This window comes from Strix aluco, chromosome 2, assembly GCF_031877795.1.
Source record: "Strix aluco isolate bStrAlu1 chromosome 2, bStrAlu1.hap1, whole genome shotgun sequence".
Classification (NCBI taxonomy): domain Eukaryota; kingdom Metazoa; phylum Chordata; class Aves; order Strigiformes; family Strigidae; genus Strix; species Strix aluco.
Genome location: NC_133932.1, coordinates 69,599,772 through 69,613,574, shown reverse-complemented (window position 1 = coordinate 69,613,574; position 13,803 = coordinate 69,599,772). Strand labels below are relative to the sequence as shown.

Sequence of the window (13,803 nt, the reverse complement as noted above, 5' to 3'; positions counted from 1 at the left end):
TCATAGTGCAGCCTCATGCCCACGTGCTAAAGAGGAAGAGAAAGCCACTGTTGTGGTTCAGCTTGATGAAGCACTGAAGACACGCTCTGTAAAAGCACACATTTGTTAGCACAGAAAATGCATATTTACAGAAGCAAAGAAACAGGATAAACCTGAGCTGTTAGAAAATGAAATATCTCAGCATGCCACATTAAGGTACTAAAAAATGCTAAGGTACGTAAGAAAAAAAAATTCATTCACATCATGCCACGCCACCAGCTTTCCCTCAGGTACGGGCAGCATCATCCTACCGAGGGGCAGCTGCAACTCTCCAGCATCCAGAGAGAAAAATGCCAGCAATGAAAATTTGTGAAGGCGACAGGCAAAACTGATGCAGTACTTGCCACAGTGCTTTTGATGCCATAACATCATCCTTTAAAATGTTAGCAATTCTTGTTGACACACTTCTTGCTTCAGAAGAAAGGCTTCAGTAAGGGCATCCTGTGTTTGTTTATATACCTGACCAGGCAATTGCTAGTAGTATTCTGGACACAACATCCTATTGCAACACCTGCTTGTACACAATGAACAGAGTTACGGAATAATTTATGGCAGAATCATGTTAAAAAAAAATCTACATTTTCTCCTGCCACTCACTCTTCTTACCTATTTGGTTGGTTTAAATACTTCATGTGCTAAGATATGTGCATCTTGTAAGAAGGCTTATAAAGAGAATACAGTAGCACAGATTCAGTTTAATCCTTGTGTGAGCCACAGACAGTGAGGGTGAACCCAGGCGCTGTTACTGGGGATGTGTGTCGTGCCAGCTCCGCACACTTGAGCTCTCGGCTCCAAGGAAATGAAAATTTGAACTTGTACCTTGACCCAAGTGAACTCAGAATTTAACTCAAGTGCTCTGTGTGATCAGGACTATTTTGTCTTCAGACTAAATAAATGAATCCACTTACTTTTACTTAGATACATTTCACTGTTTATGGATTTCCAAAAAACAAGTATGTCCTTTCTGTAAATTTTTAATGTTCACTTTAAGATATGAATACTTGAGACATATTATGAGCTCCTTGTCTTTCCTGACTTCTATTGATATCACAGGAAAGAAGTAAATGAAACAGTTTTCAGTAAATGCAGTTCTGTTAACATCCTTGCAACACTTCCACTCAAGCATTAACAAAACATTCAGCACTACAATCTGAAATATTAGATACCCATGGCACAAACACTTTTTTTTTGGCTTATTGAACTTTAGATCAACATGAACTTTAGATGAACTTTAGATATTTCCGTAGAATGCAGAACAATGTATTTTTAGTGTGATGAACTAAGAGTATCCTTCTAACTGTTTCAGGTAGACACTGCCTCTCTCTTGCATCCCCAAGACCAACTACAAGAACATTATTTTTTAAACCATGAACACAGAATGTATAACTTAGATTTTCCAAGTTTGATGGAAAACTTTTTGATCTGGAGCTAAGGCCCTGCTCATTCTGCACACACTTTCACAAAAAGGGATTAATGATGTGTTAGAAAATCTGGACTCAGCAGTTTTTCATTATATTCTCCCACCACTGTGGCAGGGAGAACTGGTAAATATCTGTAATGTAAACCAAACGAGGAGCATTACTTGACATAGGAGAGAAAAATCCTCCACTTAACATTAGTACCATCAACATCCTTCATGCCTACATGGGTGGGACATCAGAAGACAGCTTTCCGTGGCGTGGTTTCTCCTCCATCAGGAAGGAGCCCTTCTCCCCCCAGAAGACCTCCCGACACCATGTTGCCACCACCAAACTCATCCAAGTGATGGCTGTGATGGCCGTGGTGGCTCTGCTGGGCACACAGTGACTTACAACCCAGCGTCTTCCCCATCACTTCCCTGCTGCAGACTACAGCGCTTATTTTTGTATGTGCATGGAAGTAACACTTTTTACAGACTTAACAGAAAATCTATTATGTCAATCAAGCTACTACACAGCTACACGTTATCAAAATCCACTGGGTAGAAACAACTAAACCAATTTTACCTCAGATGACACAAAACACTCATTTCGTAATTCTGCCTACCTTGGGAATTTGCCCATGCTGAAACTGCTCTGAAAAGACGTCGATAAGATGCAACAGCATTAAACTCGAGTGCCTTTCTTAAATACAGGTTCATAAAGCTATTTATAAATGAATAAATAGTCCAAGGTGAGCAGAAAGCTTTCTCTTGAAACCTGAGCAATAACACACCATTACTGTTCCTGGATCCTCTGCCATTTTATCATGTTCTGGTGATTTTCCCAAGAGCGATGTCAAGGATCCTCTTAACCGTACTGTTTGCCCATCTCTGCATGGTAATGATAAAAATATTGATTTTCACATTTGTGACTCATGCATTTCGACACAACAAATCCAAATTATTTCCCCCTTGCAGTGTATCAGCTAAGCAATCGCAAGCACAAAGAGCTTCACTCACGTCGAACGTCATTTATATGTGACACTTAAAATAGCACTTCACTTTCTCTGTACTTTTCAAAACAAAGCCCCAGTCTAGCAGTAGATTTAGCGCAGGCTGGGGAAGGGATGGGTCTGAAGAGCAGCGTTTGCTGCCTTTCCTTGAGAACAACGCTGGGATCTGTCCTGACCCAGCCAGAGCCATGCACATCAAACACCCACCACCACTGAAAACCCTCAGACTCTCTCCAGGTCCCACTGGACAGGTCGGGGCGATCGTTCCCAGCCTGCATGAGACAATGAGGAAAATATAGCTTTCAGTCTTCGACGAAGATTGGAAACTCTGACCTTTGGGCTTACATCATACGTAGCCACTGACGATATTTTATCCCTCCTCCCTTGCTTCATCTGACTGCAAAGCTGTGGCACAACTCAACCTCCCACCACCCCAGCCACACTCCAAAGCTAAACTGAGCCTGGCGACCGGATGGCTTCATGCCACCGCCTGAAGACATCCAGCTCCCAGCGTGGCATCGAGCGGGGTTGAACGACACCATTTCACAGGGGCTGTCACATGAGCGGGATGCCTGAGGAGAAGGGCAGCTTTTTCTCTTTGAAAAAAGAGAAGTTGTAACTGCTGGAGATTTCAACAGAGGGGGATTCATCCCCCGGCTGCGAGCCCATCAGTTCCTGCCAGAGACTGTCCTGGCTCTGTACATTTCTTTTATATTTTTTTAAAAATGTGAACCTGAAACAGTTCTTCAGTGTTTGAATGAGCAGGAAATCAGCCAAAAGAATAGGCCCCACTGGCCTTTAGATTATTTCAAACAATTAACAATAAGCTGCTATTCTTTGATATAATTACAGAAATCACACTTCTTTGATGCACGATGGCAAATGAGCATGCTGAAGGGGCAAAAGGAGGTAGATTTATATCCGGGAGATAAGTACTTTTCTAAATAACACCTACCTAAGGACCATATTTATGTAACTGTTTCAACAATCAAGACTTTTTAAAATCTACTATAATCCACTGACGAGAAAAGATCAAAGAAGCTAACAGGAAGGCCAGGATGCAATCAAAATATTTGATCAGTGAGAGGTTTCTTAACAGAGTCATAAACTCGAGGGCATTTCAGTGGGAGCTGTGGGAGGAGAAGCCGCCGTGAACACCCAGACGCTGTGTGACCGCAGCGGAAGGAGCCCCTTGGGACAATCTTCCCCTCATGCCCTGCCGCCATCCCACCAGCCATCCCTCCCTGCATGGGACACCGCCGGCGCCCGCCGGCCCTGGTCTCCCATCATTTTCGGTGCAGCTAGGTTAAACAACCAAGGGTGGAAATTTTATTTGTTCTCCTAAATCCCACCACCTCCCCCGCCAAAGTTAAATATTCGGCCTTCAGTTAAACTAAATGGATTGGTTTTTTTCCTTTTAAAGTGAAGTCTCACGATCCCCGTGTGACCCCGGTGGGAGGACAGAGGGAGGCTAAGAGACCCTGCCGCGCACCCAGAGCACTGCCAGAGCCCAGTGTCAGCTCCCTGAACGGCACAGATGGGAGTAATGAGCTTTTAATTACTTCCTTTTCCTTTTTTTAAAAAAAAACAAGAGAAGAGCTACTGGGATTTTCCGATTTTCCTCCTCACACTTTTTTTTAAAAAAAAATACATACTTGGCAAACATTAAAGAGCTACATTTTTGCATGAAACTCATATTAAAATTGACTGCTTCTATAGTTTAATTTTTGAAAAAAGCAGCAAATTCTCACTTTCTTTAAAGGCTTTACCATATTCCCAAGGCTATCAGCACATTTCCCTTGGATTTTCTGACTGCAATATACATATCCTTGTAACCAGAGAAGTATGGGAAACTCTGGAAACATCCAACTGTGTACAAACATTTAAAGCTCAGATACCCTAATACAAAACAAGTACCTCTCCGAAACAAACATCTCCAGATGTTTTCACATATTTTTATATATAGACAGAGTTATATATATAAGATGTGACTCAGGCACGGAAAGCCAAAAGAATGTTCTCATTTCCTGATGCTGGCTAACAAAAAGGAAAAAATGCGAATGAAGGAACAAAGATTTCGGCACTTGGCTTTTTCTTAACAGCAGCAGTTTTAAAATGACCTGCTTTGATTCCTTTCTCATGTTATCAGAATATTGCCTCTCTCTTGGAACTGCATATACTTACAAAAGGAAAAAAACCTTTGTTTTCTGAAATGTTTACAAGTACTACGGAAATGTTGCACATGCAGAGGTTCCTGCCCTTCTCCTTTCAGCCCCACTGAAGCTCACCAACAGGTCCCATCAAGCCCCCTTTCCCACAGCAGCTTGCCTTGTCTCCCAGTACAGCGCTTGAGAAAAACAAGCAAGGAGACACGTGCACCATGGCTGTCCCACACCTGCGTCTCCGTATGGTGGGACTCAGCCCAAAAGACCTCACAGGCACAGCTCTTGCTCCATTTTTTTTTTTCTCGACAGTACAAGCAGGTATAAACAGCATGCAGTTCCTCTGGGACCTGAAAGTGATGGGTGAAGCAAGCCCCTGGGCACCTCCAGATAATGAAGTTGTGTCATGCCAACAAATATCAGGTAGATTTAAACAGGCACTGATGTGTCGCTATTCTCCATGCCCTTTCTAACCATAACCTATGTGTCAAGGCGACAGGACACAGGGTCTCCTTCGTCCGAATCCTCTGAAGGTGAACTTCTGCAAACTAGGTCTGTGACAACCATGACAAAACCACTGCTGGGGTGGTTTCCCTTCAGGCAGGGCTGTAGGAATGGACAACAACCTGCACAAAGAATGTATTCAAGAGTGCTTTCAACAGAAAGCGATCCTCCTTAACCTTCAGGCAGGAGATGTCTCTTCCAGTGCAACAGCATGGACGTGCCCCTTTCCGACATCGTACCCAGGACGGCCGCAAGCAGTCCCCAGCCCTGACCCAGACCACCAACAAACACTGCTCCCTCCTTCTTTAGATCTCCAGCAGCTTCTCACAGGACCCCCACCTTTAACACTGGTTTCTGGGCCACAGCTACGTGACCCAGGCACAAATCCATGCTTCTGCTGAAACGGGTATTTCCACTTTTCCCACGTCCCTTCCCACCCCCTGGCCCAACATCACCGTCACTCACAAGATCGAGGAATCGATCCAGATCAAGACAAACTCAGTTTTAAATCTACATATCTACCTATCTCTCTTGTCATGGGTTTTCAGCTGGCTCAGCTCCCCAGTGCTGGCATGAGAGTTGTTTGGGGATGGGAGCGTGTGGGTCACCCCGGTCAGCTGCAGTGCAACGCATGCTTAATTAAAATGTCTCTGTAATTGCCGCCTGTGGGAAGAGCAGCTGCCCTGGCATGGCCCAGAGACGCTCTGTCCTGCTTTGTGACACCAGCCAGAGCTGGGTCTGGGAGATGATCGCTGCTGAGTGCATCTCTGCTCACTTACCACCAGACCCTGGCAAAAATAAATGACTTAATCCAGCACAAATGTTGGTCTCTCTGCCACAAAACACAAGTCTGTCCTGCTACCAACACAGTTCAGAAGCGCAGGGTGTTCATCTGCAAAGCTACAGACCGAAATACGCGCCTATTTGCATGCATTTCCTCACAATGGAGGATTCACCAAAACCAGAGGGTTTTGCAAACGGAGGCTGTTGTGCTGATTCAGCCCTGAATCTGAAGGGGCCGCGTTCCCCCGACAGCGCTGGCTGGCAGCCGGTGCTGCCCCGCCTGCCAAACTGTATTTTTCATTCCCAAATCAGAGGTGGAGCGCACCAGGAGGCACCGAGCAAGGACTCGGGGATGCTGCAGCTCCGGAAGGCGAGAAGCTGACAGCCGGTCTCTCGCCCCTGCCTGGCAGCACCCAGCCCCCAGTGGGGATGGCCAAGCCCCCTCAAAGAGTCCTTGCAAAGCTTCAAAGCCCCCTTCCCCCTGTCCCAGGGCGGATTTGAAACTATTTCTCTGCGCGGTTTTGCCTCCTCACATCAATCCCACAGCTGTTGCACGTCAGCGTGGGGTCTGGACGGGAGCCACTCTGCCATGTTGTTGCCTCCCAGATATTTGCTGGCGTTACTGCATTGCTTTGCTGTGGTCTTTCCCAGTGCCCCCAACTACACTAAAACAATGTATTAATACAGAAAACCCTTATAATTGTGAGAACAGCAGCTTCTCCATGCTGCTCTGGCAGCATTCATGAAATCATTACACTGCCTTAGTTTCTCAGATGATCCACACGGACTCCCCATCCACGATGTGAGCAATAAACCCCAAGGTTTTAACTCTATTGTTCCCATCAGTTTCAGTTTTACTCAATTGAAAGCCCATCCACCGGTGTATTCTCAGTTCTTCAAACTATTTAATGCAAGCAGTGATTGAAACAATTCTAAATGCACCAAGTGACTTAGGACTCATTTTTTATGAGTTAAAAAGCGATGAAAAAAAAAAAAGGGTGATCAGAGCTGGAATTCAAGGACTTCTTATTTAAAATTCAAGGAAAAGCAACTAATATGAAAAATACAGGGCATAAAACCTCATCCTGGGTGCTGGCCTTGTTGTAGCACTGTTTTTCATGCACCCTAGGATACTCCAGACTATGCCGTTTTTGCACAGGAACGTGGTTTCAGACTGCAGACAAGAGGTCCACTTTGCCTATGGTTTGTCACTGGGTACAACATCAGCTTCTGCTCCCTGGACCTCACCGACTGTCTTCCATGCGCTGAGACGAATTCATGAAACTGTTTCACATAAAGGGTTATTAGGGTACACAAAACCAGCCAAGGAAATTACAGTATTTTGGCTTTTTTTTTCCTTTTATCTGCTTAAAAAACATAAGTAAGCATTTTCATAAAGACTTGGACACCACAGGAAGGGAAATGCTGAAGTAATTGCAAAGGAGTGCCCTAATTTGAAGGAAACTATTAACCCCAGGGCACAGTCCCCTGCTAAGTTTTCTCTAATTGTCAGATTGAATTAGGACCTTCCCATCCTTTCACCCTTTCTGCCTCAACACCAGCACTTCTGCACAAGCTGTAAGGGTGACATGCACTGTAACACATCGCTAAAACGGCATGAACAGCAGACCACATAAACGGCTGCTTGATTCATGCTATGGATACCTTATACAAGGGAAGGCTCTGGTGACCGTCAGTTTGATTTTCCTTGTCATCAGCATCTGTCATCATGGAAAGAGCTGACATGAGTAATCTTCCCCAACAACTATCAAGTTGCTTTTAACACAGCTAATAGTTAAAGTCTCCCTATACTGAAAAGTAATAAGAGACTGCATTATGCTACAGAGTGAAAAACCTTTAAACGGGGCTTTGGAAGAGAGCAAAACACAGATGAATCAGGATATCTAACCTAACACACTTAGCACGAAGCCACAATTGCAGGACCTGAAAAACCTGACTTAAGTGCTTCAATAATAAATATTTTATTGCAACTTAAAAACCAATTTGTTAACTATGCAAACCGTCCTCCGTATATTGCGGGCCATTAACAGTTCTTTTGCAATAACTGCATGGAGCCAGTTCTAAGACCTGTGCGTTACAACTGAGATCAAACTGCAGCATCACATTTAGCTTCTTATCTATGGAGTCCCCTTTCAAATCCAGTAACACTATGAAGTGCTCACACTTTTGAGCTTCATCGGTTACAGTGGAACAAGAGCTATAAAACCAATGAGTCTATGTTAATTTTCCAAGTGTAGTTATGCTTTGAATAAAGAGGAACTTGCTTTGTTCAACATCTTACTGCATGCTCGCCTGTATTTATTGCTACAAAGAAAAACTTAGATCGTGTTAGGAAACAAAAGCTTAAGATAATAACGGTTCTGAACTGCAAGCTAATGTTTTACTCTGAACCACACAAGAAACTTATTCCAACGATAACACATCAAGACGAGTTCAGCACAACCAGCTGGAAAAGCTGCCCACAAAACTCAAAGGACATTTATAAAGCAAGCGAGAGTTGTGACCGCTTGCTACCCAGCTCCAAGCAGCATGCGCAGCAATCCTGAATGACAGACCACTACCCAGCACTGACCCAGCAACAGGGCGCACTGTTATCCCTCCCTGCCCAAACCCCTCTCCTCCAGAGCAGGGTCTGGTCTCCCATCATGATGCTGCGTGAGATGGCTGTGCCTCGGGTAACCCGCGTTCAGGTTACAGAGCCAGCCTGCAAGTTCCTTTCACTGCAAAACAAAAGCCACAGTGGCGACTTGAGTTCAAAAAGCCTCCATAAAGTGGAGAGGGGAAAAAAAAAAAAGTTAAAAAGTATTTCCTAAGATGAAAACAAACCCCATGCATGTACCTGCTGACCAGATGTCTGCTGCTCTTCCGTGTACCGAATCTGGAGAGAGACCTCAAGTCATTCTTTCCTTTTCTGTATTCTTCCCCAAAACTCAGATTACTTAAACTCTCTCAATCAGAGCAAAAAGTTAAATTCCAAAATCCCTTAGGAGTCTCAGCCTGCAGAAGCCTTTCAGATCACCTTATGTTTTGTTAAAAAGTGATTCTGAATGAAACATTTGCATTTTCAGTGTTTTTTTCCCCAAAGAATCAAAACAAGAAAACACACCAATTTTTAATTTCCTCTCCTTGCATTTTACCAAATCAAAATGCATCTTCCACAAACCTTGACCTTTTGTTTTATTTTGACCTCAACGGACTGGAATCATCTAAACAAAACCCCCTCAGACAGAAGTCCTGCAACCAGCTCCCCCAAAAGGAGCAGACCCCGCAGCCTCTCCCCGCTGTGCCACCCTGTCAGGCCAGCAGTGCTCCCTGCCCCGGCCGGCAGCTCCCTCCAGCCACAATCCACTGCACGGCACCTTCACCTCCTTAATCACAGCACAGCCCCTGGTCCTCGATATGCCGATTCACCCCGAAAAAAGTGTCGAAAAGAGAGAGGCACAGAGTGGGTAGGCCAATTTAGGCAAGGGGCCCCACGTCCAGCCCTTGTTGGGTGAGCAGGGCATATTCAGAGCGCATCAGCAGCGGCAAGATCCCAGGTTGACTCTCAGCCACTGGAGGATTTGCTTGGCCAGGAGGCAGCAGGGCTCGTCCCTGCTGCTGGGGAAGAATGCTCGAGCCACTGGCTACAGCCCAGGATGGCTGTCGCCTCCCTGGATGTGACCGTCATCTGCCTGCCCACTGCAGGATGCACCGTGTGCATTCTGCTCTGAAGAAGCTTCCCCCCAAACAGCTTTGAGTGAGGTGGGCTCCCACCAGAGCGCTCTGCTACTTCATCTCATCAAGCTTCTGCAAGTGTAGGTTCTAGCCTGACTTTGTCCCAAAATTTTTTGCTGTGCCAGGGGTGTAGCCTAGCTCGTATCCTGGGAAGCGTGTCCAAGCAGGGATGCTGGCCTGCTCCCTGACAACTTCAGCAGAACGGATGCCAAATATGTAATTGCTCTATTTACCCGGAGAGACGGGCTCCATACCTGAGCCGAAGCACCTGTGCAGGGCTGAACTACGCACAGAACCTCACAGTCCCGAGAAACTGACGCTCGCAGCACAAATAATGACAACTCAGCCACTTTCAGGAATGCAGAAAGAAGTCCGGCCTGGAAGCACCCCTCACCCTCTAGGAAAACAAGCGGCTTTTGGAACGACTGAAGAAAAAACAAGTTACCTTAATAGACATGAACATCTGAATCACGTTATCGCCTTTTTCTCAGCACAGGGTGTCCAGCTAAACCTGGTCAAGGCTGGCGAGATCCTGCCGCCTCTGCTCCCTTGCTCCGGAGCCGCCGGGGCGCTGACCCTGGGAGCAGAGCTGGCTCAGCAGCCCACCCCGCCGCATGCCGGCACCGTGTCCCACCACGGTAGCCCCGACACGGCTTGACTTTGCTGCTGCCACAGCTTTCCTCAGACGGCTTGGTGCAGAGCGGGAGGAACTCTCGGAAGAAATCAGACGCGGGAAAGATAAGGCGGTCTTTAGCCAGGCTAAAGTCTGTGCGTGCCAGCAGCCGTCCTGAACCCACAGCCCAAACCAGGTACGAAATTGCTCTTTCCCCTTCCCTCAACCCCAGATTTCGACGGATTAGTGGAACATTTGCCATGTGCTTTAATTAGGGCCATTTCTTCCCAAGAAGCAACTACAACGGGTGAGGCTTTGAAACGCCAGGCTATTAGTAGAGCAGCCTTTGCTTTCCATAACACATCCCCACCAACCCAAGACAGGACTACTCAGAAATTGTGGGATATGCAGAAAAGGACACGAATTTCACCACATAAGCACCCCAGGGATATTCAGGACCGCGCTTTTAAAACCCCCCACCTCCCTCGGGAAAGGACGCCTTTTAACGCACGGGGCATTAAACAGCCCTCACGCCCTGTTCAAACCGTGTCGGGCTCGAGCTTTGTGTATTATTCCCAGTTTGCTGTAACACGGACGCACGAGCCACCCCACTGCTCCCCGCATGACCGTGACCCCGAAGGGGCGATGCGAGGGCGAAGGGATCTCTGCCGTGCCCGCCGCTGCCGGCGGGAAGGGGAGAGTTCCCCCGTGAAGCGGAGACTTCGCGGGGCGAGGAGGAGGCGCACCTCCACCCCCCAGCCTCCTCGGCGGGACCCCATCCCCTGCACCAGCCCCCCCAGGGACCATCCCCGCGCCTTCCCCACTGGGGCCGCCGCCCTCCGCCCCACAGGGCACAGCCCCGCCGCCCGCCTGCCTCACGGCGGAGGCGGGGGGGGGGGGGGGAAGCGCCTTCCCCGGGGCACCGGGCGGGGCGAGGGGGGACTGAGGCGGGGGGTGTTCAAGCAAGCGGGCAGCCGCCGGTGACAGCGGCCCGGCCGCGCCGCACCGAGACAAAGCGCCGCCCTCCGCAGCCGCCCGCCGCGGGAGGCGGGACGGGGCGGGCGGCCCCCGCGCCTCTCCTACCTGTTACAGCTCATCCCCGCCGCCGCCGCCACCCCCAGCATCCCGCCGGCGGCCGCTACCCCGCCGCTCCCGCGGAGCGCCCGCCGCCGCCGCCGCCGCCGGGAGGAGGCAGGGCCGGGCGCCGGTAATGGCGCTGGGCGGCCGCTCCGCCGGCACCCGCCCGCCGCCGCCGCTGGGGGGCGCGCTCCGCACGCGCCGCCGCCGGGCCCGCCGCCGCCAGCCGCAGGCCCCGCCCCGCCCCGCGCGCGCCGCGCGGGCAGCCCCCGCCCCCCCGGTGGAGGAGGGAAACCCCCCGGCGGCCGCGGGGGCGCGGGTGCCGCTGCCCCCACCAGCGACCTCCCCGCGGGCCGGGTCACCTGCACCTCCTGCCAGCCCCTCGGGAGCCGTCACCGGCGGGCAGCCCGGCACAGCTGCGCACAGCCGATGCTGGAGGGCGTCTGTTGCTGGATTTTTTTTTCCAGAACAGAAAATTGCTGTCAAAACAATTCCAAGTATTTTGGTATTTCTTACCTGTGCTTGTGTAGCACGGTATTATTTCTAGCAAGAGAGCTGTCGCCTCACCTTAAGACGCCAAATATGTTTAGGCGAGTACTTGCTGGAGTAAGGTTCAATTTTTAATCAGTGTTGTTTAAAAATGTAACAGTATCAATAAGCAGTCGCTTGGGAGAAGGCCAGCGCCTCGCTCAGGTTCAGCTACCTTTTTTAGGAAGTAAATACAAATAAATAACCTTCAACAGCAGAGCTGCCAAACCTGCAGGCCCTGCTTTCCTTGGAAAAGCAGTCTCACCCCAAACCGTACAAGTTTAGAGAAGTATGGGCAAATGAAAAGGCTGCTATAGAAAATTAAGAGGATTATTAAGCCACCAGTATCACCGCCCATTGCCATCCTTAGTATCAGAACAAGGAAGTGGTGTGGTGAAATAAAAAATGCAAATATTTGACTGCCAGGACTAAGGAGTTCTCTGTATGGCTCCAAAAAGACCATACGCTCAGGGAATATGTTAACCCAGTGAAAATCAGCACGGGCACGTACAAGTGAACACACATCAGAAAGAGTAATTTGAACTACGTTTACATGGAGTACATCTACTTCGGTATCCATGAGGACCAGGAAAAGAATGTAAACTTTTGGGACTATAATTCACAAAAGATATCTGATGGCTGTGCCACAAGCATGGTTCTGAACAGAACTACAACTGTGAAAACACAGAAAGATCAGACCATCTGTCAGATTTTTGTTTATTTGTTTGTTTGCCCCTTGGCAGGGTTCAGTTTTGCTTGCCAAGTTTAATCCAAACACAGCAAAATTTTAGCATCACAGGGAATATGTTTCTGCACAAAAAGGGAAATAAAGTATATGGATGGAAAAGGGAAGGAAGGGATGGTACGCCAGAAGAGGGGCAGGTGATCCTTCCCCTCTACTCGGCACTTGGTGAGGCCACACCTGGAGTGCTGGGTCCAGGTCTGGGCTCCCCAGTACAAGATGCATGGTCATACTGGAGAGAGTCCAACGAATGGCCACCAGCACAACTAAGGGACTGGAGCATGTCTCCTATGAGGAGAGGCTGAGAGAGCTGGGGCTGTTCGGCCTGGAGAAGAGAAAGCTCGGAGGGATCTTATCAATTAATATAAATACCTGAAAAGGGAGGGTCCAAAGGAGATGGAGTCAGGCTCTTTTCAGAGGTGCCCAGTGACAGGACCAGAGGCGATGGGCACAACCTGAAACACAGGAGGTTCCCTCTGAATATCAGGAAACACTTTTTCACTGTGAGGGTGACTGAGCACTGGCACAGGTTGCCCAGAGAGGTTGTGGAGTCTCTGTCCTTGAAGATAATCAGCTGGGTGGCTGAATCCAGGCTGTCTAGACATGGTCCTGGGCAACTAGCTCTAGGTGGCCCTGCTTGAGCAGGGAGGTTGGGCAAGTGACCTCCAGAGGTGCCTGCCAACCTCAACCAGTCTGTGATTCTGTTAAAGAATGAAACAGACACACACACCCAGCCAAAAAAACACCCCAAACCCAAAACACCCACTCATTTTCATGAGTGTGTCAGCAGAGCTTCCTTATATTATCTAAATAGGTAAGTACCCATTCTCTGCCACATGAAAGTAATACTACCCTTTTGTTTTTTTCTAATCAACTTTGGGCAGTCCGCCATTACTTGTAAGCAGTTTTTTTCTAATCAACTTTGGGCAGACCTGCGACTACCAGGGCAGCAAACTCCAAAACAGTAAACTCTGGAAATAATTGACAGGCAGTGCCAGCCAACAAGTGCAGCCATTACGTTACTTCCTTTAGAGAGTTAATTAATAGATTTAATGGCAAGTGAATTGCACCATGCGCAGTTTTCTGGTGCTTTTAAAGATGACATCCCTAGAGTCTAGTCTGCTAGCAATATAATCTCAAAGTAGCAAAGGTATTCATGGAGAGTGGGAGAGCCTCCCCCAAACATGTACGTATGCCAAACACTA

General features: G+C 48.2%; 1 protein-coding gene across 1 annotated transcript in view; it reads right to left on the bottom strand.

The window, feature by feature from the left end:
• LIMS1 (LIM zinc finger domain containing 1) overlaps nucleotides 1-11,462 on the bottom strand; it is a 75,862-nt gene extending 64,400 nt beyond the window's left edge. Inside the window, exon 1 of the mRNA XM_074815180.1 lies at nucleotides 11,335-11,462. Coding sequence (XP_074671281.1) covers nucleotides 11,335-11,375 — 41 coding nt within the window. The 5' untranslated portion in view covers nucleotides 11,376-11,462. The remainder of the gene's footprint in view (nucleotides 1-11,334) is intronic.
• Between the last annotated feature and the right edge of the window lie 2,341 nt (nucleotides 11,463-13,803).